This window comes from Erythrolamprus reginae, chromosome 1, assembly GCF_031021105.1.
Source record: "Erythrolamprus reginae isolate rEryReg1 chromosome 1, rEryReg1.hap1, whole genome shotgun sequence".
Lineage (NCBI taxonomy): Eukaryota > Metazoa > Chordata > Lepidosauria > Squamata > Dipsadidae > Erythrolamprus > Erythrolamprus reginae.
The window spans coordinates 378,651,858-378,679,626 of NC_091950.1; the positions used below are offsets into that span (position 1 = coordinate 378,651,858).

The 27,769-nt window shown below is 38.6% G+C and overlaps 1 protein-coding gene across 12 annotated transcripts in view; it reads right to left on the reverse strand.

Annotated features, from left to right (window-relative positions):
* NRXN1 (neurexin 1) overlaps positions 1–27,769 on the reverse strand; it is a 921,413-nt gene that overhangs the window by 10,520 nt on the left and 883,124 nt on the right. For 8 of the 12 annotated variants that reach the window (XM_070734725.1, XM_070734724.1, XM_070734727.1 and 5 more), the window contains one exon: positions 6,359–6,446. In XM_070734725.1, the coding sequence (XP_070590826.1) occupies positions 6,359–6,446 (88 nt within the window). The remainder of the gene's footprint in view (positions 1–6,358; positions 6,447–27,769) is intronic. The other 4 variants (XM_070734726.1, XM_070734728.1, XM_070734723.1 and 1 more) reach the window with 1 other exon arrangement.

Sequence of the window (27,769 nt, forward strand, 5' to 3'; positions counted from 1 at the left end):
CCTTCCGAGGTGGGTAAAATGAGGACCCGGATTGTGGGGGCAATAACCTAGCTCTGTTAAAAAGAGCTATGTTGTAAGCCGCCCTGAGTCTAAGTGAACAGGGCGGCATAAAAATTGAATAAATAAATAAATAAATGAATAAATACTGTAACTGATAGCTTCAACCTTTTGTTGTCTCTGTCTCATTTCCAGATTGTTTTAATCCATAAGGGAATATAGAGCTCAACAAAAATTGGCTGTTTACTCCAGCTTTAGGTTTATTGTATATAAGCAACAGAGAGAAGAAGGGGAAAATATAGTTGAAATAGTAAAATGAAAGTGTAGCCCAAGGAAAAACGTGAATTTACTATACTTCCTTGTCCAGTTAATCCACTAGTTAAACATCTAGCTGTGAAGACTTTTTGAATTTCCCGATGTTCCTAGGAAATTAAGCCTTCTGTTGGATTCCTAATAAAAGTAGTATCTTAAAAGACCACATTGTGTTTACTTTGGAAATGACAAACATATATTCAAACATACTACTTTGGTGTAATGAAATGAATTTATAGAGAAGCAGATTCCAATTGAGTGTTGTTGTTTTTCAATGCATAGGAAGAATATTACTGTATTTATGAAGGTGGATGTTTCTCCTTTTTTAAGAGGTGATTAAGAAAATAATTCACAGAACCTGGTAATGATGGATTAACTAGATTCCTTGAACTGAACAAGAGTTGGCAACAGTGACATTTCCAATTCTTTGATTCTAGAATATGGAAATAACATTCTGCTACTGTTTCTTAAACAACCTTGACTAGCTAAATTAACAATCTGCTCTAATATATAATCTATCGTATGGGGGTTTGATGATATCTATGGGGAAGAAGTTGGCACACACTTGGAATGGTTCCAAATTCAACCTATCAACATCAGTTTGATTATCTATACATGGATACTTTGTTATTAGCTGGAAAATACTGGAGGAATAGCAATAACATATAGACTTAAAAACTGCTACTTAGGGCTTTACAGCACTAAGTACAATGTCAGTATTTTGCCCTCAACACTTAGATCCTCATTTTACCGACTTCATAGGATAGAAGGCTGAGTCAATCTTGAACTTTGTCAGGATTGAACTCCTGGCTGGGGGCACAGTCAGCCTATAATTCTAAACACTGCAGTATCAGGAATCTCAGACTCAAAAAAAATGTTTTGAAGATCTTCTAATAATTATCTTTATAAATAAAAAGTGGGGATTAAAAGGTCACTGTTGAATGCATAATGAATTCAATTCATAAAGGAAGCAAAAATGTACACATATCAGTCTGGTTTTATTATGCCTATCAAATAAAAAAACTGAACAAGTAAAAAATAAATCTGTAATATAAAAGAATACAATGCTATAAAAATGACAGCAATGTCTCAATCATATCAAGATCAGGAAGAGGAACTGAGTATTATCTCCCTGGGAATGACTTTGGTTGTAGATAAGCTAAATTATTTCTAGTCTACTGGTTTACCTTAACCACTTTCCATGCTCAAATAATGGAATACAGTGATCCCCCGGGTATTGCGATCCCGATCATTGCGAAACGGCTATATGGCGATTTTTCAACCCGGAAGTAAAAACACCATCTGCGCATGCGCGCCCTTTTTTCTATGGGCACGCATGCGTAGATGGCGCCGGGCAGATCAGCTGCTGGGCGGCTTCCCGGGGCCTTCCCCCTCTTGCTGGCGGGAGGGCGAGCGGCGGGCATCAGCGAGGAGTTTCCCCACCGCCCACGCATACTCCTCGCTGCCGCTCGCCCGCCCTTCGCCCTCCCACGCCGTTCGCTTCGCGCCGCTTCCCAGCTGAGTCCTGAAGCGAATTGGCTTCAGGACTCAGCTGGGAAGCGGCGCGAGTGAGCGGCGCGAGCGAACGGCTTGTCCGCCGCCTGCCTGCCCGCGCGCGCGCGCCGTTCGCCCGCCCTTCGCCCGCCCACGCCGTTCATTCTCGCCGCTTCCCAGCTGAGTCCTGAAGCGAATTGGCTTCAGGACTCAGCTGGGAAGCGGCGCGAGCGAGCGGCGCGAGCGAACGGCTTGTCCGCTGCCTGCCTGCCCACGCGCCCGCCGCTCGCCCCGCCCTTCGCCCGCCCACGCCGTTCATTCTCGCCGCTTCCCAGCTGAGTCCTGAAGCGAATTGGCTTCAGGACTCAGCTGGGAAGCGGCGTGAGCGAGCGAGCGGCGTGGGCGGGCGAAGGGCGGGCGAGCGGCAGCGAGGAGTTTGCGTGGGCGGTGGGGAAACCCCAGCGCCGCTTCCCAGCTGAGTCCCCTTCCCAGGAACCCCAATCTTCGGCTCCTCGCTAGCGCTGCGGAAGTAAAAACACCATCTGCGCATGCGCAGATGGTGTTTTTACTTCCGCAGCGCTACTTTGCGAAAAACCGATCATTGCGGGGGGTCCTGGAACGGAACCCTCGCAATGATCGGGGGATCACTGTATATCCTTATTATTCAAACCCATATTTGAGGAGATGTGCTCAAGAAGCAGGAACCAGATATTTTTTCTCTTTACATACCGAGTATATACAGACAAGAATGGATAGTTTGTAATGTAAGAGCAAAGAATGGGTTTCTCTCTCTGTAAATACTGTTTGTGTGATATCTTTGTGTATTCCAATGTAAGCTGTACTTTATATGATTTGGTCACTTTTTACTCTGGCTTTATTTTTATTCAAAGTTTCATGCACTGCTTGATTAGCAGGCTTTGTCTCAATTATATTTTCATTTCCTATATTTCTTGCAAGTCACATATTTGCATTCATTATTTATTGAAAGGTAAGTGCACAGCTAGCAAAATCAGAGATGATAGACAAGGATTTGGTGAGAGTGATAGGCTATTTCTGCCAGGGAATGATACTATGTCTTACTTCTAAAGAAATCAACAAAATTAATAAATCAGCATAAAATGTGAATTCAAAGGCTGGCCTGACAATAACTATATTAAACTATAAATTAGCAACTGTAGAAATATAGATGCGGACCTTTATGTTAAATTAATTTTTCACTATACATCAAAAACACTTATCAATAAGCATTCACATCTGATAAGTGTCATCCCTGCATCTATAAAAACTTACTAAAATGAACACTGCTTATATTGACAACAAAAAGATGAACAGTCACGCTTAACACAGCTAGTGATTTATTTGTCATCACTTCAATATTCATGACTTTATAGGAAGGGTACATGATTTTGTGTCCTCCAAATGTATCTATATGCCAGCCAATTTTTTTTTATAATGGCACATGGGCAGGATTGTGTTGTGGCTAATGTTTTAAGAGTCAAATTTCCTCACAGAGGCAAAATATCAGAGCTGAAATAACTTTTAGATGCACTGTATAGCAATACTAAAAATGCTGCCTCATCTCAGGAGATATTTTCTCAGAAGGCAACAAGGAGAATCAGTTATGTGTGAATACATGGGGGGGGGGGGAAGGGAGGGGTAGGAGGGATGAAGCAAGTTATTCTAATACGGAAGGAAATAATGATTGGGAATGTTGCTTAAATCTTTGGAGGAAACCGTTGCAGCTAATAGAGTTCATAACCTTTAACTCACAAACAGTTATTCCAAAGTGGGTAGATGAATTGGTTCAACACAGAAGGATAAGTAATCTTAACTTGTAGAAGACTGAGTTTTCACGATTCTTAACGTTTTGAGGACTCTATGAACTATGTGTAACTAATAAAATATATAGTAGTGTAATAATACTAATACTAATATATGTCAATCATTACATAATGCCATTATATTATGACAATGTGCAGCATTGCACCATGTGTTTGTGTGAATGAACATATAAAAAATTCTGAGTACATAACACAAGCTATGGAGGCAGAAAGGAAGTCCCTATAATAACAGAACAAAGGCTATTGCTTTCAATAAGAACAAGGTGTGGCTAAAAGGCCAAGGTGTGGCTGGCCCAGTTTTGATGAATTAATCAAAACTTGTTGGAAAGAAAAAATGTGTACGGGAATGGTGGCACTAGGTAATCAGGAAATTGAACAAGCATCTAACTTAGTTTTTCCTAGAACTCAACCAAACCTGGCAAGTCAGATTTTGAGTTTCAAAAATGTGCTTGAAGTTGTGAATGTGTAAATAAATGTAGTTTTTACTTCCAGATGAAACAATGCAAATTGTAAACCTGCATTTGATTCTATGTCCTTTGAATTATTGGATAAAAACAAAATACAAATAGCACTGAAGTAGTTTCTGGCCCTCAGTATGACAACTCTAATATAAATAAATATGAAATATGGATCATGGCAGTTGTTGCTTATATTGGTATGTCTAACAAATATACTCTTCTTGTTTCAATACATGGGATCTATTGAAGTATAATAAATTAGATGTTTGTACTTTTGATTCCCAGAGCTTGAAATGGCCTCGTGAATCAAGAAAAACAATCCTAGCAGAAAATATATTAATACCCAAATATTTATAAATATCTGTATTTTCTAGAACAAAATGTGAGAGATAATGATTTCAGAGTTGGATTACTTGCTCAAACATTACATATCAACAATACAGTAGAACAGGAAAATTAAAACCAATTGGAAGAAGGTAGGGACAAAGCATTCTTCCAAAAAATTGGACATGTTGCATCTAGATCAAAATGAGTTAAATTTGACTTTTTGCTGTCATCCAATAGGGTAGCGTGGTGGCTCAGTGGTTAAAGATGCTGGGCTTCTTGGCTAGAAAGCCTGCAGCTGGGTTTGAGAGCTGAGTGCTATGTGATGGGGTGAGTTCCTGTCCTCACCCAGCTCCTGCCAATCTAGCAGTTTGAAAGCATGTAAATGTGACTAGATAAATATGTACTACTTCAATGGGAAAGTAACAGTGCTCTGTGAATTCTTGTAAGGAAGTTGTAATATATTTCTTGGTCTTTGTCAAAAAAATTCTAATGTAGAATGTGGGGAAGCAATTAGTTAATTGAAGGAATGATCTCAGTCCAACCCATGGAGTTCCTACAGGACCAATCAGATGATGTAAAAGTCTATATAATGCCCCTGTGGAACTGCCTATAAGATCTACATCCTGACTATAAGGCAGGTTTAGGTCTCTCCATGTATAGCATATCAAAGATTTTGGAACTTGAATTTTTTATAGCCATTGTGATTATGAATAAAAATTTAAATATGGCTTCCCAATTCATTCATGGTGACTCCAACTGGTTTACAAAGATAAAACCTCTGTACAAAAACCAATAAACCATCACTCTTTGCCAACAACAATCAGTCCAGCAGCTTTATGGACTCTTATTACTTGGAGTCTACTTTGGGGTCCTCTTATAACTCTGCAGTCTCCACTGACAGAACCACATCTTCAGGTCTTTGCAAAAACTGTCAAAGGGGGAGGGGGGAGGGTCAATCTTATCTTCAAAGGAATTATATTATTTCCATGGGGAAAATATATTAAAACTGGGGCACATAGCAAATGCCTTTCTTGTCTTATTTCTCAGTCTTCTTATAATTTTATTTTGTTGCAAATAACATAACTGTCCTTTTCAAAAGAAGCTGTATGATAAAACCTTAACAATGGAAACAACTGTATATCTTAGAAGAGATGGTGAGCTGCCATTTGAATATTGGCTGAATATTGTTCACCAGATTATAAAATGTGCTCTATCATCTACATACATACACAGAAATCTCGTAACATTCATAAACAATAATACTTTCCTTATTGAGATTTCATAGTTTGGTTGCAAATCTAATATGCTTCATATCTATGAAGTTTTCCATGGCAAAATGCCTTCTGTTCAGCAGAAGTTTGTACAATTCTAGGCAACCGGAATGTCTTATAAGTCATAGATTCATTTTTCTTTTAGAGGGCTCAAATTATTATTATTAAATCTTAAATCCTAAAAATTCTGCTTTTTAAATCTCATCTACAGGCTCCTTAATGAACATGTTGCTTAAAATAGGTCCACTATCATATAATTAATTAGTAGTTCTTGAAGACCTTTTAATAAAAACAATCAATTGTCAATGTTCTAATATATACACTGTATATCTCCATATTTGTAGGCACTCACTCGTGTTTAGGTTTTTCCATACAGCTGTTAAGTTTCCTGTTTATACAAGCTACCAAAGGACAATAATCCCTTTAGTAGGAGTCCTTCTCTCTCTCTCTCTCTCTCTCTCTCTCTCTCTCTCTCTCTCTCTCTCTTTCATACATAACAGACACATGTACACAGAGAATTATGTTGGCAATTCCTATCTGGGACCCAAGAGATTGAATTTTGCTTCCCTGTTAATATAGGCTGAAATAAAATGTTCTTCGATCACTGCTGCATGCAAAGAATAAAAATAAAAAGGAAGTAATAAAAAAGTTGACTAACCTAACCCACCTGAGCTCGTCTCACAGGGATCAATGTCCTCATCATCGCTGGGGCATTCAGCTGAGGCCACCAAGATGTCATCTGTAGTCTGCAAATAAATAAGAGAATCCATTGGATCAATCAAACTGCTCCAAGTTGGTCCTCACCTCTGTCAAGATTCTGCAGGCACAATCATAACTGATCCCAGGAAACTCATAACATTCTATAAGATCTTTTTAAAACGGTGATGTAAGATCCTTTTTTTATTTGACAGCTAACAAAAGATTATGTCACAAGTCCACTGAGACATTCAGCGGTGCTCTCTATCTCTCTGACCATGACAACATCTTATTCTTGTTTCTCTCCTCTGCACCATCTGTTTACAACTGGAAATGTTTCGCTATTCAACAGCCCTCTGGAAACCTTTTAATCAAATCACACTAATATGACTATCTGGTTTGCCCTGACATTACTCTAATTGTTCTTCCTCTTTGATCAGGAATTTGTTGATCGGAGAGTATAAATAGAATTATTCCTTTTCAGATCCTTTTTAAAAAGCATTATTATTTTTAATAGGCAATATGCTGAGATCCAAAATATTTCCTAAATATTCCCTAGAACTTTTGACATGTGGAATTTGAAAAGAAATCCTCATTCATATTAAGAACATGCAAAAGAAAGTCAGTTTGGTGTAATGGTTATTGTTGCTGGACTAGCAACAAGGAGATGGTGAGTGCTAATCCCCCATTATGTATAAAAGCTGACTGGATAACTGGATCAGTCACGCTCTCCCAGACTAAACCCTTCAATATTACAAAATAATTGTTTGGGGACAGATAGGAGTTGGGGATATTATATATGTCACCTTTAATAATACTGGATAAAGGTGGGATTAAATCTAATATCACTAGTGGTTTTATGGAATGGTGTATAAAATATTCCATTCCTAGGTGCTTATTATCTAATTATATTGCTGAGGAATCCAACAATGATAGTACAGGGAACAAAGTGAGAGGCAAAAATAACAAGGGAAAACTCTCACCTTTGCCATTATAGATACATTACAACTTAATTGTTTACATACTTGTTTTCAATAGTAGTAAAAATCCCACTATGTTTAAAAAAAAACTTATTCCCAAAAACTATCCTAAAAGCTCTTCAAGATGTTGGTGCAGGTTCAGTAGATTAAGATGAGCCCTTTGACATGTATATTTTTTATATACCATAATCATACATAATCTTCACAGTTAGTATGATGAGACTCTAAAAACAATTCAAAGTAGCAACATTTGCAATACCATCTGGGTTGGCATCAACATAGCCCCTGGAAGGAGTTTGTCCCCTTCTTCAGGAGGTCTTGCTCGCCTTCTCCAAAAAATGAAGGACTATTAAAAGTCTCTTATATGAAGAATGCATTGTATGGGTTGATTGCACTGGGAAAAAATGGCCTTGGAGATACTTGGGAGCTAAGTCATGTATGACTTTATGGGTTAAAAATTGCATTTTTAATTAAATCTGGAAACTTGTTAGAAACCAAAACAGGCCTACAAACGATCTTCTATGTTCTCTTACTGATGAAATGGTTGTTACATTTTATATCAGTTCAGTTTCCAAGTGACCTCAAAAGTAATCCCATGTAGAGTGTTTTGTAGTAGTCTAAGCAAGTGAGAATTAGGGCATCAGTTATCTTTCTCAAAGTAGGTCTAAAACTGATACTCAAGCTGGAAAAATGTTCCTGGGGCATACAATAGTAGCCAGGAGTACAAATCAGGTATTTTAGAGGATGATGATAAAGAACTCAACTGGAGAAAGACTACATCCATCATGCTAAAGTTCAATTTTAATTTTTTTTGTCTCATTTAAATCTCCGTAGCATCTAGGCATTGGGCCAAGATTCCACTGTATCTCCAGCCTGGCCTTGACTGGGTAATGTAGCATGGATATCATCAGAATATAGATGATATTGATCTCACCTTAAATGGTAGCTTCTTGTAAAAAATGAAGAGGGCAGGGGGAATGAATCTTGTAAGACATCACACAGATAGACATTTTGAACCCACCCTTTTTCATAAGCATATACAGGGACTACTCATTGAGAAAAAAAGAAGACTTGTTCTAAAATAGTATGTGACTCCCAAACCTTACAGGCGATTCCCCAAATTATAATGGTTGATAATTATGAAACCCACTCCTCAACGCATGTCCTAAAGCAGTCCTTCACCAGAAAGATCAATACTGTTCCTATCCAATGCTTAAGTATTTTTTCCAGGGAGAAAACAGGGAAAGTCTTTCTAACTAACAACTGCCAGTACTGGGTTTTATCATCTTGTGTTCAAATGAGTAATCTGAGGGAAATAAACTAATTGCTATATACTACAACAGTTTTTGTTATTTATTTATTTAGTGAATGGTTTATCATACATGGAATAGCAACATATATTTCCTATAACATATAACATTTAACCTAGATTAATAAAACACAATAAAATCTATGTTAAAATACCAATCTAACCATTGAAGCACAGCATCATTTATATTTAAAAAAATCAAATACTAGACTGGTGTATGCCCTCAGCTTTTTCTTACTGATTACGTTTAGAATGTGCGCTCTGTAGACTAGCTCCAAATTTGTAACATTCCTAGCATATATAGTATGTCCTCTGCATTTTCAAGATTCATTACCTGCAAGATATTAGAAGCAGAGAGGAGATAAAGAGGTTGCTGAGAATTGTTATTGATAAGATAATGATAATCCAAGACTAAATGAACTAACAATCTAATTAAGTACAAGGCTGCTTTATATCACATTTCATCTGTGATATAAAAAGAAGTTGCAGATATATCTGATTCCTGTTCTACCTTTTTAGCCACCACAGAAAAACAAAACAAACACTATCCAACCTCATGATATAGCATTTGCTAGGGCTTCAATTTAGTCCTCTTTAATTGGAAGGCAAAAGATGGATGAAAGATCTCTTTGGCAAAAATGAATGCCAGTCATTTTTAGTAGAAACCATGATAAACAGTCATAATTTTCAGGGCAGCTGCTCAGAGAGTTTTCATTAACAACAGATTTAAAAACCTTCCCCTTTTCAGCTCTGTGTAGCAGAATAGAAACATAGAAACATAGAAGACTGACGGCAGAAAAAGACCCCATGGTCCATCTAGTCTGCCCTTTTACTATTTCCTGTATTTTATCTTAGGATGGATATATGTTTATCCCAGGCATGTTTAAATTCGGTTACTGTGGATTTACCAACCACGTCTGCTGGAAGTTTGTTCCAAGGATCTACTACTCTTTCAGTAAAATAATACTTTCTCATGTTGCCTTTGATCTTTCCCCCAACTAACTTCAGATTGTGTCCCCTTGTTCTTGTGTTCACTTTCCTGTTAAAAACACTTCCCTCCTGAACCCTATTTAACCCTTTAACATATTTAAATGTTTCGATCATGTCCCCCCTTTTCCTTCTGTCTTCCAGACTATACAGATTGAGTTCATTAAGTCTTTCCTGATACGTTTTATACTTCAGACCTTCCACCATTCTTGTAGCCCGTCTTTGGACCCGTTCAATTTTGTCAATATCTTTTTGTAGGTGAGGTCTCCAGAACTGAACACAGTACTCCAAATGTGGTCTCACCAGCGCTCTATATAAGGGGATCACAATCTCCCTCTTCCTGCTTGTTATACCTCTAGCTATGCAGCCAAGCATCCTACTTGCCTTTCCTACTGCCCGACCACACTGCTCACCCATTTTGAGACTGTCAGAAATCACTACCCCTAAATCCTTCTCTTCTGAAGTTTTTGCTAACACAGAACTGCCAATGCAATACTCAGATTTAGGATTCCTTTTCCCCAATGAGCTATAGATTGATGGACTCACAGTTATACATCCATAAATTAAGATATCTCTTGGCAGAATGGTCAACAATATGTAGTATTTTTCTTTAATTCAATTAGATTTATTTTTCTGGGACTTATCACTTATTTACTTATGGTACATACCGATTTATTTATTTAAGAAGAATATGTAGCTACCTACTTACTAACAGAACTCTGGGAATTGAGCTAAAATAAAACTTGTTATGTAAATCAATGAATGAACTAGGTTGATGTCACTGTATCAACACCTTACCAATTCATCTCACATCCTTATGCTGGATTCTACTAAATTCTGACTCCAGTGCCTGAGAAAAAAGCCAAGTCTTCACGGTCTCATGGAAAGTCCAAAGGGTTAAGGCCAACTTAATCATGGGGTGGAAGTGATGAGCATTCTTTCTAGGACCCACCAGGTGACACAGCATCACTGAGAAGAACCAGACCATGCCACTCTGTTAGATGTACTCTGTTGGGCAGAAACTATGAGAGATAGATGAAGCTATAAGTAGATACTCTTAGGTATCATTGGGGCTGGAATCTACCATCTGATTTCTGTATCCTAAGGGAAGCTATTGGCAATATCAACTTTCATAAAGTAAAAAGTCTTTATGAACTCAAATGCAATTGCTTCACAGTATCTATACCTGACCTTTGAACAGCATCCATATAGAAGTCAGTCTTGCACATGTGTTGCACATTTAACAAGAATTAAAATACCAAACAAGTAGGAAAAAATAAAATAAAAAAGGGCTGCATGTTTTCTGATTCCCTCCTCTTTTATACATCTGCTAATTTGTAATATTTGTAGACTTATAGCTTGCTATGGACATTTTTTGTATTATTTATGGTTGACTACAGGTGGTTAACAAATGTATTGAATGAACTACAAGGAAGATTGGCAGACAAGTAGACCAAACATTACTAACAGATTAAAGGGAATTTAAGGATGTGATTATTGGTTATTTCCTACATGCTCCAATTCTGAAACCACAAATTAAACAGTCAGCAGTATTAATTCCTGCAATATTATAATTTAGAAGATTCCATTCTCCCATAAGCTACATTTTCCAATTTTTTAAAAAATAAATGTATTACATATTTACTTATTTACAAAACTGTTTATAAACATTCCATTGTTTAAACTTCCTGTAGTATTTTAAAGTACCAAAATACACGGATAATATTTCAAATGTTTGGATTTTTAGTCCTTTTCCGATTCCCTTTGTGTAATAAAATAACAGCAGCCATTTAGCTATCACTTCTTTCTTCCATTCTGAACACATTATATTCCGGAGCCATAAGATAAATTTGCTGAAAACTAATATCTGGTTTTTAAAAAAGAAAAGAGAGAGAGAGAGAAAATAAAGTAACATAAAACGATTGGATTTCTAGCAGAAAACAACAGGGTATGAAAAATTAGGATGGAGTTCATGTGGAAAAAAAATTTCATTTCAGAAGGCTAGATTAACTGAGCAATTTTCTCACCAAGACTGTGTAATTTAAATTTAATTTACTGAGTGTGAAGCTGATCTCTCTGACTGGCTGCTGAGACTTGTAGTAGAAAGAAAGAAAGGAAGGGGGGAAAAACGCCTCAGATATGTCACATTAATCAATCCCATTCTTCAGCTTTCTTTTCCCCTTGCTTATAACCTTTTTTATACACAATAAAACTAAACCAAACACAACAGCATTAATCTCATGTTACTGCTTGACAGTTTTTCACTTGGAGAAAAGGGTTCTGTACTGTTGAAACACATCCTTTACTTTTCAAGGAGATAAAAAATTACAGGTTTGCACTAATTAGATTTGCTTTCTAAATCCATATTTAAACGTGTATTTTCACCTAACTTTTAGAAAGCTATTCTGGTCCATTTAAATTGCCAGTAATAGCACTGTACCATCAGAGGATGTATCAACTCTAACAGGTTATCTGGTTATCAGTAATCAAAAAAATGGAGGGGGGATAATATTTTCATATTGGAATTTGAAAAAATTTACATTTCCCAAGCATGTTAAGGAAGAGGAGAAATAGACACTCCTACAAATATGCCTATTTGTTGATTAAAGAAAGAGGAACTATTTAGGCAGGTATTTGGTTTAAAATGTTTCCTACCATCCATATCTTTGTTTGTTTTCCTTGCTGGGGAAATATCATTTTCTCAATACCCTGTTCATTCAGACCCTCAAATTACTCTATCAAGATTTATTTATTTATTTATTTATTTATTTATTTGTTTGTTTGTTTGTTTGTTTGACTTCTATCTCACCCAATCCCAGCTTATTTTATTTTAAAATTTATACCATATCTTTTAGGCCAGTGATGGCGAACATTTTTTTCCTCGGGTACTGAAAGAGTGTGGGTGTACACTATCACACATGTGTGAGTGCCCATACCCATAATTTAATGCCTGGAGAGGAGCGAAAACAGCTTCCCCTGCTCCCCAGAGGCCTCTGGAGGCCAGAAATGGCCTGTTTCCCAATTTCTGGTGGGTCCATTACAGGGGTGGGCTACTGCCTGGAGGGAGGGGAATGCAGTGGGATAGTGAAAATGGAGTTCCACCCCAGACCACCCAATTTGCACTGAAAGATGTTGAAAGAAAATGCAGGGCGCCCTGCATAAGCCACGCTCACAGTGTGGTAGTAAAAATTTTGGTAACCCTTCAGTGGTCCAGCAGGATCATTTTTTTTTGCCTTCCTTAGGCTCCAAAGGCTTCCCTGGACCAAGGGGAGGGTAAAAATGCCTTCCCCCATCCCCCCACTGAGTCTTTTTGGAACCCAGAAACGCCTTCCTAGAGCCTCTGTGCGATCCAAAAATCAGCTGGCCAGCACACACATGCATGTTGGAGCTGAGCTAGGGCAATAGCTCCTGTGCCAACAGATATGGCTCTGCATGCCACCTCTGGCACCCATATCATAGGTTCGCCAACACTGTTTTAGGCAGTAGTTCAAGGTGCTCCCCCTTCCTATTTTCATCTGGGTTTGAGAGAGTGACTGAGTGAACTTTTATAGGTCTCCTGTCTACGAACCTAACACCTTAGCTACTATGCCGCACGGAACACTATCAAGTTATCAGCTTAATAAATCACAGAATCTGTAACCCTATTTAGCTACTTTGGTGTAAAATCAACACATTTATATTTCAACACATTTATATTAGTCTATCTACACTGCCTTTATCCTTCCAGCATTTTGAGAAATGGTTAATGTATACCTGACACTTTTTGAAATACTACTTCAACTGACAATATTAAATTAAGACAATTTATGGATGATAATACACATACAAATCAGTGGAATGAATACTGTGATTTGATCTCATATCAACATCTCTTTATCTCCTACATGAATTTCAGAATCCTCCTGGAAATTTTATCCTTGGTTTTTTTTTATCAAGTGTTACATTTTATTCGTAAAACCAAAGAAAATCAGAAATGATTATCTCCAAGGAGTAATGAAGATTATATTATTATTATTATATATTTCTTTTGCATGTACTAAAATTGTATAGTCTCCTGCCCAGAAGATAGGCTCTTTGTTTCTTCTTTTTATTACTATTTGAGTCATTGGAAAGAAAGAAGGAAGGAAGGAAGGTAGGGAAAGAGGGAGGGAAGGATATTAACTTCCCTCCCCCTGGAAGCTTAAATACATGTAGTCCTTCATTTATTGGCCATCCAAAGTTACAAAACAACTGAAAATAGTGACCTTCACACTTATAACCATGGCAGCATCCCCATGGCTGTGTGATCAAACTTTGAGTGCTTGATAGCTGCCCTATACTTATGATGGTTGCACTGTACTGGGGCCATGTAATCACCATTTGTAATCTTGCCAGCTGGCTTCTGACAAGAAAAGTGAATGGGGGAAGCCAGATCCTCTTAACAACCGCACAATTTACATAACAAGTGCAATGATTCAGCTAACACCATGGCAAAAAGATCATAAAATGGGGTGCAACTCATTTAACTGTTTTGCTTAGCAACAGAATTTTGGGGCTCAATTGTGATTGTAAGTCAAGGACTACCTCGCTATTTTGCATGATCCAAAATTCAAGTCACTGGAATTGTTTCATTAAATCTTCCAAATGTCCTGCTTTGAACTTCATTCTCGTGGTTTTAGGAGTGACTCCTAAATATTTTAGGAGTGACTCCTAAATATTTTATTTGCAAGATGCATAAGGCTACCCAATGTGATTCTGAGCAGTGTTCATTTTAGGAAGCAAACAAAAAATCAAAAGGAAAAAAAATCCCACTACATAACAGTAAAAAAACCACCAATATATACTGCTCAAAAAATTAAAGGCAATACTCAAATAATACATCCTAGATCTAAATGAATGAAATATTCTCATTGAATACTTTGTTCTGTACAAAGTTGAATGTGCACAACTGCATGCGAAATTGATTGTCAATCAGTGTTGCTTCCTAAGTGGACAGTTTGATTTCACAGAGGTTTGATTTACTTGGAGTTATATTGTATTGTTTAGGTGTTCCCTTTATTTATTTTTTTTGAGCTGTGTATAATACAAAATAAAAGTGGATGTGGTGAACAATTTGTTTATTTAATCCCAAGGTGTTTAAAGCAAACCAAGGAATGCTTTTAAACATATCTGCTGATTTTCTCTTCTGAACCTAAAAGCCACCCTGGTTGTGTTAGCATTCTTTCCCAAGAATCAATATATTCATCTGAAATAAATATTTTTTCTTTATATAATGACCTTTTCTGGGAGATGGGGGAGAGTCACTTTTGTTTGGACAATCTTTTGCCTGAAGCTTTTTCCACATAGCCACTGGCTTCTCTAGTCATAGACCCTACACCATTTTTACATCACATGGCAGATTGGACTGCTCTTTCCTGATCTTTTCATGTCAAAAAACAAAATAGATCTAGAATCTTATTTCCCATGTTAAGCTAAACATTGTTTCACTGACACCCTACTTTAAAATTTGGTGACATTATCTCAGGCTGTTTTTTGATGGGTGAAGAGATATTTGTGAAAATGTGGGGACTGTGAGGACATAGGCTATCCACCTTGGTAGCATTTGTCCAGGAATAGTGATGGGCGAACTGAACCTGCACAATTTGGGTCCGTACTGAATTTTGCGGTGTTTGGTATGCCGAACACGAACCCGAAATTTTTTCAAACTTCAGGCAAAGTTCAGGGTCATGTTCGGCGTTCGGAGCTTTGAGGTCACCGGCAGGTTGCTACGGACGCCAAGGTGATCACTTCCTGGATTCCATGGTCTTCACGTAAAAATAAACATTGTTATTTTTACGAAGAAGGACGCCGCAGCGACACTGCAAGCAAAGGGCGGTCCTTTCACATAAAAATAAACATGTTTATTTTGGAATCCAGGAAGTGATCACCTTGGCATCCTTAGCAACCTGCCGGTGATGTCAAAGCTCCGCCCCCGGAATCTCTTCGTGGGAGGGATTCCCCATTCGGGTTCGGGTTCGGCCGAATTTTGTGTAAAGTTTGTCCGAACTTACCAAACCCGAACACCGTTGGGTTCACCCAACACTATCCAGGAACAGTAGAAACAAGCTTCATTTATCTGATTAATCTTTGAAATATCTTTTTAATGTTAGAAACCACCTTAAGAAATCTGGGCGGTTATTCATTTTTCCTAAAGATTGGCTCTGAATCTCTGAATTATTTAAAACATATGCATTACAGTGATTAATATTTTGAATCTAAGACTAAAGAAATTAAAATTCAAACTATAATGAACAGAGGGATTAGTGAGAATGTAGATCTGAATAGAAAATGGGCTACTTGGCTATCAATTATGGTTTAATGCCATTTTCTTCAACCTAATACACTATAAATGTATTGGGAGTAACATTCTTAGAATACTCAACTAGCATGGCCATTTCCTATGTAAAGTACAAATTCTGGGTGGTACAATATAACATAGCATCAGTTTAAGTAATCCGATTTAGTGATAGAACAAACTTAGTATGTTTTGGGCTTAGGTTATGTCTCTTTGTTCCACAAAACAGAATTCCATTTTATATTAATTACAATCTACATGGTGTGCAAATTGAATAAAAAGATTAACACTGATGCACTGATCAGAAATACTGCACTCACAGAGTCCCAAAACACCCCTAATAGCTATTTGTGGACATCTGAAAATGATTTTAAAAATGGATGAAATCTTAACGAGATTGCCAATTGTAACAACATTTTAGAGTAGTTGAAATTTCAGTCAGGGTTATTACATTACGTGGTTCAAGAACTCAAATATGAGACCTGATTTAATTACCAAATATTTTAGACAATTAAAAAAAAAACTAAAAATGGGTACTGCATATAGAACCAAAGCTATTTGGACTGCAAAGCAAAACAGAGTTCTTCATGTATCTGTTTCACTAAAATAAAAATGAGCAGAGAAACAATTCTACTTGGAAGGATTGTTAGAGAAAATGTTTTTTTCCTTAGAAACAGAAAAAGAGCATTAAGACAAAGTATGTTTCTTTCCTCCCACATCCATCTGGTTTGAAAAGCAAAGCAAACAGAACTAGAAACTCATTTTGGGGTACCATTTCATTTTGGTGATTTATTCAAAAGAAACAGGCACCTCCAAAATAGCCAACAGATGTTGAATATAAATATGAATTGAATGTATTTAAGCACACCACATCAACATCCCACAAAAGTTTCCTGTACTATCACATTTTTCAAGTGTATGGAAGAGAGAAAAAAAATATACAATTCAAATGCTCCAAGGGTGCTTTTTAAAAAGGCAACTGGACTCAGAACTAAATAAGCTTCTTGGATGAGAAGTGAAACATCTTAAAGGAAAAATAGAATAGAATAGAACTCTTTATTGGCCAAGTGTGATTGCACACACAAGGAATTTGTCTTTGGTGCATATGCTCTCAGTGTACATAAAAGAAAAAGATACATTTGTCAAGAATCATGAGGTACAAGACTTAATGATTGCCATAGGGGTCAGATAAGCAACAAGGAAACAATCAATATTAATAAAAAACAAAGAAAACCCAGTTGCCTTTTGAAAAAGCACCTTTGGGACAATTATGACAATTAGTGCATATATTTCAAATGCACTAATTGTATTTACTATATACGTGTCTAGTTTGTAAAAATAGCCTACATATTTTACTGAAGTTAGTATATAACTTCATGATAGCAGTTTTCCAATACTCGAAGAATTGTCACAGACAAGAAGGATCAGCCAACTGTTCAAAGCACTTGAGGGCAGAACAAGAGCCGCTCCGAGTCCTCAGAGAGGGGCGGCATACAAATCTAATAAATTATTATTATTATTATTATTATTATTATTATTATTATTATTATTATTGTTGAACTAATGGATAGAAATTTATCAAGGAGAGAAGCAATCTAGAACTAAGGGAAAAAATCTTGACAGTGAGAACAAATAATCAGTGGAACATCTGGCTTCCAGACACTGTGTTCCACCACTGGAGGTTTTTAAAGAAGAGATTGGACAACCATTTGTTTGGAATGGTATAGACAGTGATGGTGAAGCTTTTTTTGGGGGGGGGGGGTGTTTCATGTGCATGTGTGCTCTCATCCAGAATTCCATGTGGGGGCTTCTGTGCATGTGTGCATGAAACTGCCCGCTCCGGACACACAATGGCACACCCATTTTTTGCTCTCCCCAGTCTTCAGAGCCTTTCTAGAAGCCCAGGGAGGATGAAAAGGCTCTTTCCCACCCTCCTGGAGGTCCTCCAGAAGCTGGAAACATTCCATTTGCCAACTTCCAGTTGAACTGAAAGTTCCATTATTATTTTTTTTGCTCCCTCAGACGTCAAAGTTTTTTTAGGAGCCTGGGAGGGTGAAAATGGTTTTCCCCACCCACCCGGAAGTCCTCCAGAGGCCAGAAATGGCCCATTGGCCAACTTACTTACTTACTTACTTACTTACTTACTTACTTACTTACTTACTTACTTACTTATTAGATTTGTATGCCGCCCCTCTCCATAGACTCGGGGTGGCTAACAACAGTAATAAACAGCATGTAACAACTCTAATGTTTAAAAAAATTAAAACCAAACATACACACAAACATACCATGCATAAATTGTATAGGCCTAGGGGGAAAAGGGTACTTCAGTTCCCCCAAGCTTGACGACAGTGGTGGGTTTTAAGGAGCTTACGAAAGGCAAGGAGGGTGGGGGCAATTCTGATCTCTGGGGGGAGCTGGTTCCAGAGGGTCGGGGCTGCCACAGAGAAGGCTTTTCCCCTGGGTCCTGCCAGACGACATTGTTTAGTTGACGGGACCCGAAGAAGACCGACTCTGTGGGACCTAACCGGTTGCTGGGATTCGTGCGGCAGAAGGCGGACCCGGATGTATTCTGGTCCGATGCCATGAAGGGCTTTATAGGTCATAACCAACACTTTGAATGTGAACGTCTTCAAGTCTGGAGGTGGGCGGGTGGGTAAGAATGTTTTCACCCTGCTCAGGCTCCTAGAAAGGCTCTGGTGCTTGGGGAGAGCAAAAAACAGGCCTTCCTCACCCCCTCCAGAGGTTTAAAACAGGTTGTTTCCTGACTCCTAGTGGATCCAGAAGGCCCAAAAAATCAACTGGCTGGCACACACATGCACATCAGACCTCAGCTCTCATGCCCACCAATATGACTTATGCCATAGGTTCACCATCACAGGCATAGAGTTTCCAAGCTTCAGCAGGGAGTTGGACTAGAAGACACCCAAGAAACCTTGCAATTCAATTATTCTTTATTCTATAAGTTAATACAGCAGTTTTTATTTATTTTGATGGCTCTGACTTGCAATTCTTTAATGACTATTGATCAAGGGTAACATTGTTTTATGTAATGAGACAAAAACCTTTGTAAATATGGAGTGTTGGATACCGAGTCTTTCTACGTGTGCAATGTTGATTAACACCAATAATTAATAGAAATTCATGGAATTACTTTCCCTTCCAATTAAAAATGCAAATTTTGTTAGGACCATCCAATGAAACTGGGGATGGACAAAACGGCTCCTGCAATGGAAGTTTTAATATTTAGATATTTGTATTACTGCATTTAATATATTTTAGTATAATTGTTTCATCCCCCCATTCCATTTTGAAAATAATATTTTCTGATGAAAAAAGGAATATGTTTCCTATCAAGAAAGCCAATTTATGATTTGGCTTTTCTAGAGGCAATTATTTTGCCCCAAAGCATTTCTTAACCTAATTCAGTTTGGATCATTTTCCCATTGCAGTTAAATATTATTTCTTAATTGACTACATAATGAAAAAAGGAAACTTAAAAGTGTAATTTGTCATTTTTTTTGTTCTCACATATAGTAACAAGAAAGAAATGAATGAACTATCTCCTCAACCCTTATCAGTGATTTGCTCTAGTGCTTTTGGCTTCTTATGCACAGCACAATGTTCCCAAATGAAATAAATTTCCAGGTTTAATTTCAGGGTTCAGTCACATATAACACAAAAAAGACATTGGATTAGGATAGACTGAATAAAATTAACTCTCCCTATAATTACAAGACAAACCAAATGCATTATGGGCCTTGTTCTAGTAGGCTCCCACTCTATTAGAACTCTGAATAGTGTGTGTGTGTGTGTGTTTTCAAATCAGTGTTGACTCTTGATAAGTGCCTGAATGACAAATGTATTGTTTCCTGTCAGCAATCTGTTACAAATGGTAACAGTATCAAAGTATTTTTGATACTCATATTCCTTTGAATTATATCCTAATGATATCGAAAGTGATAGCTGGAATGTAAAAATGAATTTTCCATGCCCTTCCTATTGTTATGAGATAAAAACATATGACCCCAATTATTCAGCAGTTGGAGGACTTAATATTACTTACAGCTTATGAACAAGTTATTATTATTATTATTATTATTATTATTATTATTATTATTATTATTATTATTTATTAGATTTGTATGCCGCCCCTTTCCATAGACTCAGGGCGGCTCACAACACAATAAAAACAGTTTATAACAAATCTAATAATTTACAATATAAAATATTAAAAAACCCCATTATTAAACAAACATACACACAAGCATACCATACACAAATTATATAGGCCCGGGGGAGATATCTCAGTTCCCCCATGCCTGACGACAAAGGTGGGTTTTAAGGAGTTTGCGAAAGGCGAGGAGGGTAGGGGCAGTTCTAATCTCTGGGGGGAGCTGGTTCCAGAGAGTCGGGGCCGCCACAGATAAGGCTCTTCCCCTGGGGCCCGCCAATCGACATTGTTTAGTTGACGGGACCCGGAGAAGGCCCACTCTGTGGGACCTAATCGGTCGCTGGGATTCGTTGTTGCTTAGAGACATTGATAATTACCATATTTGTTGGTTTATAAGATGCAGCAGTGTATAAGACACACCTAGATTTTAGAGAAGGAAAACAAGGGGAAAAAAATATTCTGAACCAAATGGTGTAGTATTATATTGTTTAATAAAATACCACTGTAGCAGAATACTTTTTACAACCACATACACTTTTTACAAACTTCAAAATTGACAGCTTCAAGACTTGTGGACTTCAACTCCCAGTATTCCTCCACCAGTCATGCTAGCTCCGAAATGGGAATTGAAGTCCACAAACCTTAAACTTGCCAGGTTTGAAGACCCTTGCACTCCTGACCCCTAACTCAGGAGTCTTCAAACTTGACAGCTTTAAGACAAGTCTGTGGCGGGGGTCTGGGGCGTGGACATGACATTCCCGGTGCTGCTGCTCCTTGAAGGTTGCCACTGCTGCCGCTGTCTCTGCAAGGACCGGCTAATTCGGGCGGCGCACCCGCCTTGTCCCTGCCAGCTGGATACCCCTGGCAGCCACCTGGAATGCGACACTTTGCTGCTGGTGCTTAACCTGGTGTGGGGCAGGGGTGCTCGCCTGAGCCGCTTTTTGGCCAGCGGGCGTTGGCCGAGGAGCCAAGCTTGGGAATTCCACAGCTGGATACCTCTGCTCCAAACGCCCGGCACCATGCCCATCCCTGGGGCCAAGCCACTGGCCTCCCACTGAGAGCCTTGTCAACATTCGGTGTATAAGACTCACTCAATTTTTAAAGCACTTTTTTTAAGGTAAAAAGGTGTGTGTTGTATACACCGAAAAACACGGTATAATGAAATATGATATTCCTTTATTGCAGATACAGTCATACCTCATCTTACGAACCTAATTGGTTCCAGGGGGAGGTTCGTAAGACGAAAGGTTTGTAAGACGAAACATTGTTTCCCATAGGAAACAATGTAAAGTCAATTAATCCATGCAACCAAAAAAACCCATGCAAAAACCCCGCTGCCGCCCGGCTGTCACCTTTTAAAACAGCCTGGGGGCTTCTCAGCAACCTCCCGAACGCCGAACGCCAAACCGAAACTTCTGGGTTCGGCGTTTGGGAGGCCACCAAGAAGCCCCCAGGCTGTTTTAAAAGGTGACAGCCGGGCGGCGGGGCTTCCCAGCAGCCTCCGAACGCCGAACTTTTGCCGAACTTCTGGGTTCGGGGTTCAAGAGATTGCTGGGAAGCCCCCCAGCCGGGCTGTCACCTTTTAAAACAGCCGCGCGGCTTCCAAGCAGCCTCCGAATGCCGAACGCGGAAGTTCGGCAAAGGTTCGGGGTTTGTGAGGTTGCTGGGAAGCCCCCCAGCCCGGCTGTGACCTTTTAAAACAGCCACGCGGCTTCCCAGCTGTCTCCCGAAGCCGAACGCCAAACCCGAACTTCCACGTTCGGCATTCGGAGACAGCTGGGAAGCCGCGCGGCTGTTTTAAAAGGTCACAGCCGGGCTGGGGGGCTTCCCAGCACCCCCCCGAACCCCGAAGTTCGGCAAAAGTTTGGGGTTCAGGAGGTTGCTGGGAAGCCCCCCCAGCCCGGCTGTGACCTTTTAAAACAGCTGCGCGGCTTCCCAGCTGTCTCCCGAAGCCGAACGCCAAACCTGAACTTCCGCGTTCGGAGACAGCTGGGAAACCGCGCGGATGTTTTAAAAGGTCACAGCCAGGCTGGGGGGCTTCCCAGCACCCCCCCGAACCCCGAAGTTCGGCAAAAGTTCGGGGTTCAGGAGGTTGCTGGGAAGCCCCCCAGCCCGGCTGTGACCTTTTAAAACAGCCGCGCGGCTTCCCAGCTGTCTCCCGAAGCCGAACGCCAAACCCGAACTTCTGCGTTCGGCGTTCGGAGACAGCTGGGAAGCCGCGCGGCTGTTTTAAAAGGTCACAGCTGGGCTGGGGGGCTTCCCAGCAACCTCCCGAACCGAACCCGGGGTTCAGAAAAATTTTACCTCAAGATACGAACCCCTCGTCTTACGAACAACTCGTGATACGAACCCGGGGTTCAGAAAAATTTTGCCTCTTCTTACGAACTTTTTTCGAGTTACGAACCGGCGTTTGGGAGGCTGCTGGGAAGCCCCGCCGCCCAGCTGTCACTTTTTAAAACAGCCAGGGGGCTTCCCAGCAGCCTCCCGACCGCCGGTTCGTAACTCGAAAAAAGTTCGTAAGAAGAGGCAAAATTTTTCTGAACCCCGGGTTCGTATCACGAGTTGTTCGTAAGACGAGGGGTTCGTATCTTGACGTACCACTGTATTATATAAAATATGCATGTATGTGTTGCTAATATTTTGCTTTTCATTTTTTTCTTTTTCTTTTTCTGTTTAAATACATGCTTTTTAAAGAAAGAATTTGGGAGGAATATACTGTAAATAGTGAAAACAACCACATAAATATTCATGAGTAAAGTTGGAAAAAGCTTTAAGGGGCCACAAAAACAGTTTGGTGAATCATGGCTTACTGCAGAGAATTTTCCTCACTTTAAACTCACTAAATAGTAGTATAAGCTTTGGAACATTTAAGTGATCTTTGTACTCTGTACTTGCCCTGGGATTAGAATACAAGTCACCATTACTTCTAAGTCTGCACATATCTTTTGTCATTACTTTGCCTTTTCACATTCCATTTGGATTGTCTAACTCTCAAATTAGGTTATGGATTTTACATAAATACACACAAAATTCACAAGCATTTTGATGGAAATAATTTCGTGCACAATTTCCTCTGATATATGCATTTTTATAGGTGCTTATGATACATCTCAACAATTTGACAATCCTGGTTTCTCATATTACCTTGGAAATTACCTTGGTTCTGAAATCTAGGCATGAAATCTTTGGATAATTCTACTCACTGAGATCCACCCAGTTTTATTTCAAGTTTAACTTTAGGACTGACATAGTCCTAAACATGATAATGTTTAGCAAATATATGGAAAGATACATAGTTTTATTGGATTTTGTTGATTCCTCAATGGTTTTTACTTCCCCTATTCCATCATTTCTTTGGACTGCATTTAGTAGACAGAGTTACACGATTCTGTCTCCTTCTGGAAGAATGATCTCAGAAGCTTTTCTGTCATGATTTTTTACAAAACAATTGTAAGAAATGTCATCAAGGTTCTTATTTCTTGACACAGATACACGAACCTCAAATAAAAAGCATTATGATTCTATATTTTCCATTTTGTATGGATAAAATGTACCACAATAAGATTTCAGGGTGGGTTTTTTAATTTGTTTCATGATTTATATAAATCTCCCAAAATTCTAATTCCCTTTTATAAATCATTATTACCTTTTCTAATATCTACTTCCAGAAGCTAATGGAGGGTATGGAAAATTGAAAGAAGATCTGCAAATGATCATGTGCATTTGCTTACTAATTTGATTGTCTCATCACGGCAAGACATTTTAATATTATCAGCTTTGTAACTGTCTAGAGTTCATTTTGCAATTATTTGTAATAAATTGTGCATCAACCAACAATTGACTTATAGCATGTCTTTGTACATACATATTATGTACAATTGACTTATTGCATGTCTTGACTTATTGCATGTCTTTGTACATACATATTATTTTTTGTGATGCCTCTCAAATCTTCTTTGAGGGCAATGCTTCAAGCAATTGCATGGGATAGTCAACTGATTCATGCAAAAGTGCCTCTTAAACCTTAAACCTGCAGCACAAATCCCAGCGGCCGATTAGGTCCCACAGAGTTGGCCTTCTCCGGGTCCTGTCAACTAAGCAATGTCATCTGGTGGGGCCCAGGGGAAGAGCCTTTTCTGTGGTGGCCCCAGCCCTCTGGAACCAACTCCCCCCAGAGATCAGAACTGCCCCCACCCTCCTTGCATTTCATAAGTTGTTGAAAACTCACTTTTGCCACTAGGCATGGGGAAATTGACACCTTCCCTAACTACTGCTTTATGTATGGTGTGATTGGATTGCGTGATTATTTTATTAATAAGGTTTTTTTTAAAACTCTGCTTTTAAATATTGGATTTGTACATTGTTATTATTGTTGTGAGCCGCCCCGAGTTCTCGGAGAGGGGTGGCATACAAATCTAATAAATTATTACTATTATTACTACCGTGTTTCCCCGAAAATAAGACACTGTCTTATATTAATTTTTGCTCCAAAAGTTGTGCTATGTCTTATTTTTGGGGGGTGCCTTATATTTCTCAAATAAGACAAATTCACAGGCAGAAAAGCTGAAACCCCCAAAGAAAGTGTACCGTACGGTACACTGATTACGGTACAGTATCTGTCAGTATGGCACCCACACACACAAACGACGGCACTCATATGGTACAACAGTATACTCCCGCTCTTGCAGCTTCCGGCCACCAGAGGAACTACAGTCTACGCACTGTAGTGGAGACTATAATGGCGGTGAGACAGCAGCAGACTGTGTCTGCTGTACTGGACGGTACAAAGCGATGGAAGGGGCCAGCAGGGGACGCCACATTATTACGGTACCGCTATGAACAGCTTTGAATGATACTGTATGTTTTTCCATGGTACCATATGTAAACTTGACTATGCCTTATTTTCGGGGGGCGCCTTATATTAGCAAATTCTGCAAAACCTCTGACATGCCTTACTTTCGGGGTACGTCTTATTTTTGGGAAAACATGGTATTACTACTATTACTACTACTACTACTACTACTACTATTATTATTATTATTATTATTATTATTATTATTATTATTACATTGTATGCGGATGAGTAGAACAGAATGGTTTTTTAACACACAAACTGGTACTCTCCAAAATTGTACATCTCACTGTATGTGGGATATAATAACAATTTGTTTGTTTGCTTGTTTGTTTGTTTGCTCATTCATTCGTTCAGTAATTCATCAATTTATTCATTGATTGTTCTTGTGTCTAGTTGTCTTATCTACCTTGAAAACATGATTAATTATTCCTGAGTAAGAAAATGTTTTCATTATTACTACAATATACACCAATTATCAATACCCTTGCTGCCATATATTATTTTGGGAGGGAAACTACCTCTATACCCAAATTTATTGAGAAATGGTTACTTCCATATTCCTTAATCACAAGGTACACCACAATAAAGACACCCCACAGTTCAGCAAGTGTTTTTTACAGATTGCATTCCAAGTGGCTCAGTTTTCTAAGTTAAATTCATTTTTAATAAGGTTATGTTAATAATTGAACCTCTGCCATATGCATTGATTTGTACTTACAAAGGCTCTTACCTCATGCATCCATTTAATACTGGAAACATGTCAAAGTGCCAAAGCACTCACATATAAACAGGAGAATTGAGCATTTGCTCAGTCACTCTATGCATCTGAAAGTTGCAGAGAAAGTCTCAAATATGCAATTATGATTTACAAATGTCAAAATGACAAGGACAGGTTTTTTTACCACCTTCAATTAAATGAAGCACTCACTGTATATATTCCTGATGAAGTATGTGGTAATATTTAACTCCTTCCTCCTTTGGTTGATACATTGCACTAAAGACAGTGTGAGGACAAGATCTATCCTTCACATTAACCCAAAGGTCTGCAAATTGTAGGTTTTATGGAAATGGCTTACAACAGTATTTCTAAAGCTTGAAAACTTTAATATGTGTGGATTTTGACTCACAAAATTCCCTCGTCAGAAAAGATAGAGAAGCATTGGCTAAGAGAGTGAGCCCAAAGTTAAAAACGGTAGTGGGTTAAATTCAGGATGGTTGAATTCCCCCTGCAACGATCTTCCTGGGTCTTGGGAGAGGGGAAGAAATTATGTTGGTTACAATGCATAGAAAATAGTAGGCAGTAGGCTTCTGGGTGATCTAGAGGCATTTTTGTAAATAAAACTGATGTTCTGGACTTATTTATTATTTGTTCAGATAAAGAGTTATCAGATAAAAAGACTAATGTTCACAGTTATAAAACCATAATGAACACACTAGTAAACAATGCCATTACAATTAACTAAACATATTTTAAAAACCCACAATAAAGCAAAAGCCAGCATAGATATTAGACCTCAAAAATATGGTGGAAAACTATGGCCTTCATAAACCATACTAAAGGCTATGAGGCAAAAGGCCATCCATCTATTGGGTGTGAAGTTATTGCTGGGATTCAATCCAGAGGTGGCATCCTCTCAGTTCGCACCAGTTCTATAGAACCGGTAACAAACCGCTGGTGATGTCATGGAGCCAGTTCTGTCAATGCTGTTCCATGGATGGCATCGTCTTTTCTTTTCTTTTGCTGATTTTTTTCATCTGCGTATACGCAAAAGCTAAATTTCCAGCATTGCACATGTGCCATGATCTTGTTTTTGGCTTTTTTTTGGGGGGGGGGGGGATTTTTTGTGAATTTTCAGCCCTGCACGTGTGTGTGTGGCCACATTGCGCAACCATGCGGCGTACAATGCATGCACAGCCACATGGCCCAGGAGGAAGCGAATTGGCAGCGAGGTAAGTTAAAACCTACCCCATATTCAGTCTGATCTGGTGTTGTCCTCTCCAATCCCTTACAGACCCTGGATAGTAAGTGAGGACCTCTGTACTATATACCATACAGCCAAAAATAGTGATAGACAACTGGGTATAATCAGCATATTGATTTTACTCCACCATCCCATTTTTAGGTGATATATTTCTATTTTTAGAAGTAATTTTACTAAAAGACAATCTTATGCACCTTGAGGAAGTGTCTGTCATCACACAGTTTCTTAAGCTTTCATTAAGCCATATGCAAGTAAGAAAAGTAAAGTAACAGAAAATGAACATTAAGACACCTGGAGTTTTGTAAAAAAAAAAACCACAAAAAGAAGGAGAAGGACTGTTTCTAGGATCTATCAAAAAACTGAATAATCATAGAGTAACTTTCAAGTTACAAATCCTTTTATTATGCAAACTTCCTCATGTTGTATCTAGAACCATATTCCATATTACACAACTGCTTCCCCCAGATTTAGCATATTTGAATGGCCAGCTCCAAGCTGATTTTCATAATAAACTGTAGATTCAACATACAGTATTTAACAATTTTGTACAAACATCCAATGTTGAATTAGCTGAATAACATTTCAAATTAGAAATTCTAACTTCAGAATGTAATTTTTGGATATTCACATGAAAGCTATTATATGTTGTACGTGGGGTCCAAAATTATGGCTGAGTGAGTCCATCAAAATGCCACAAAATAATATATACCTTTAACAAGTGAACTGGCACAAAAGAAAAAGAAACAAGAAAAAGCCAGGAGAAGAGAAACAAA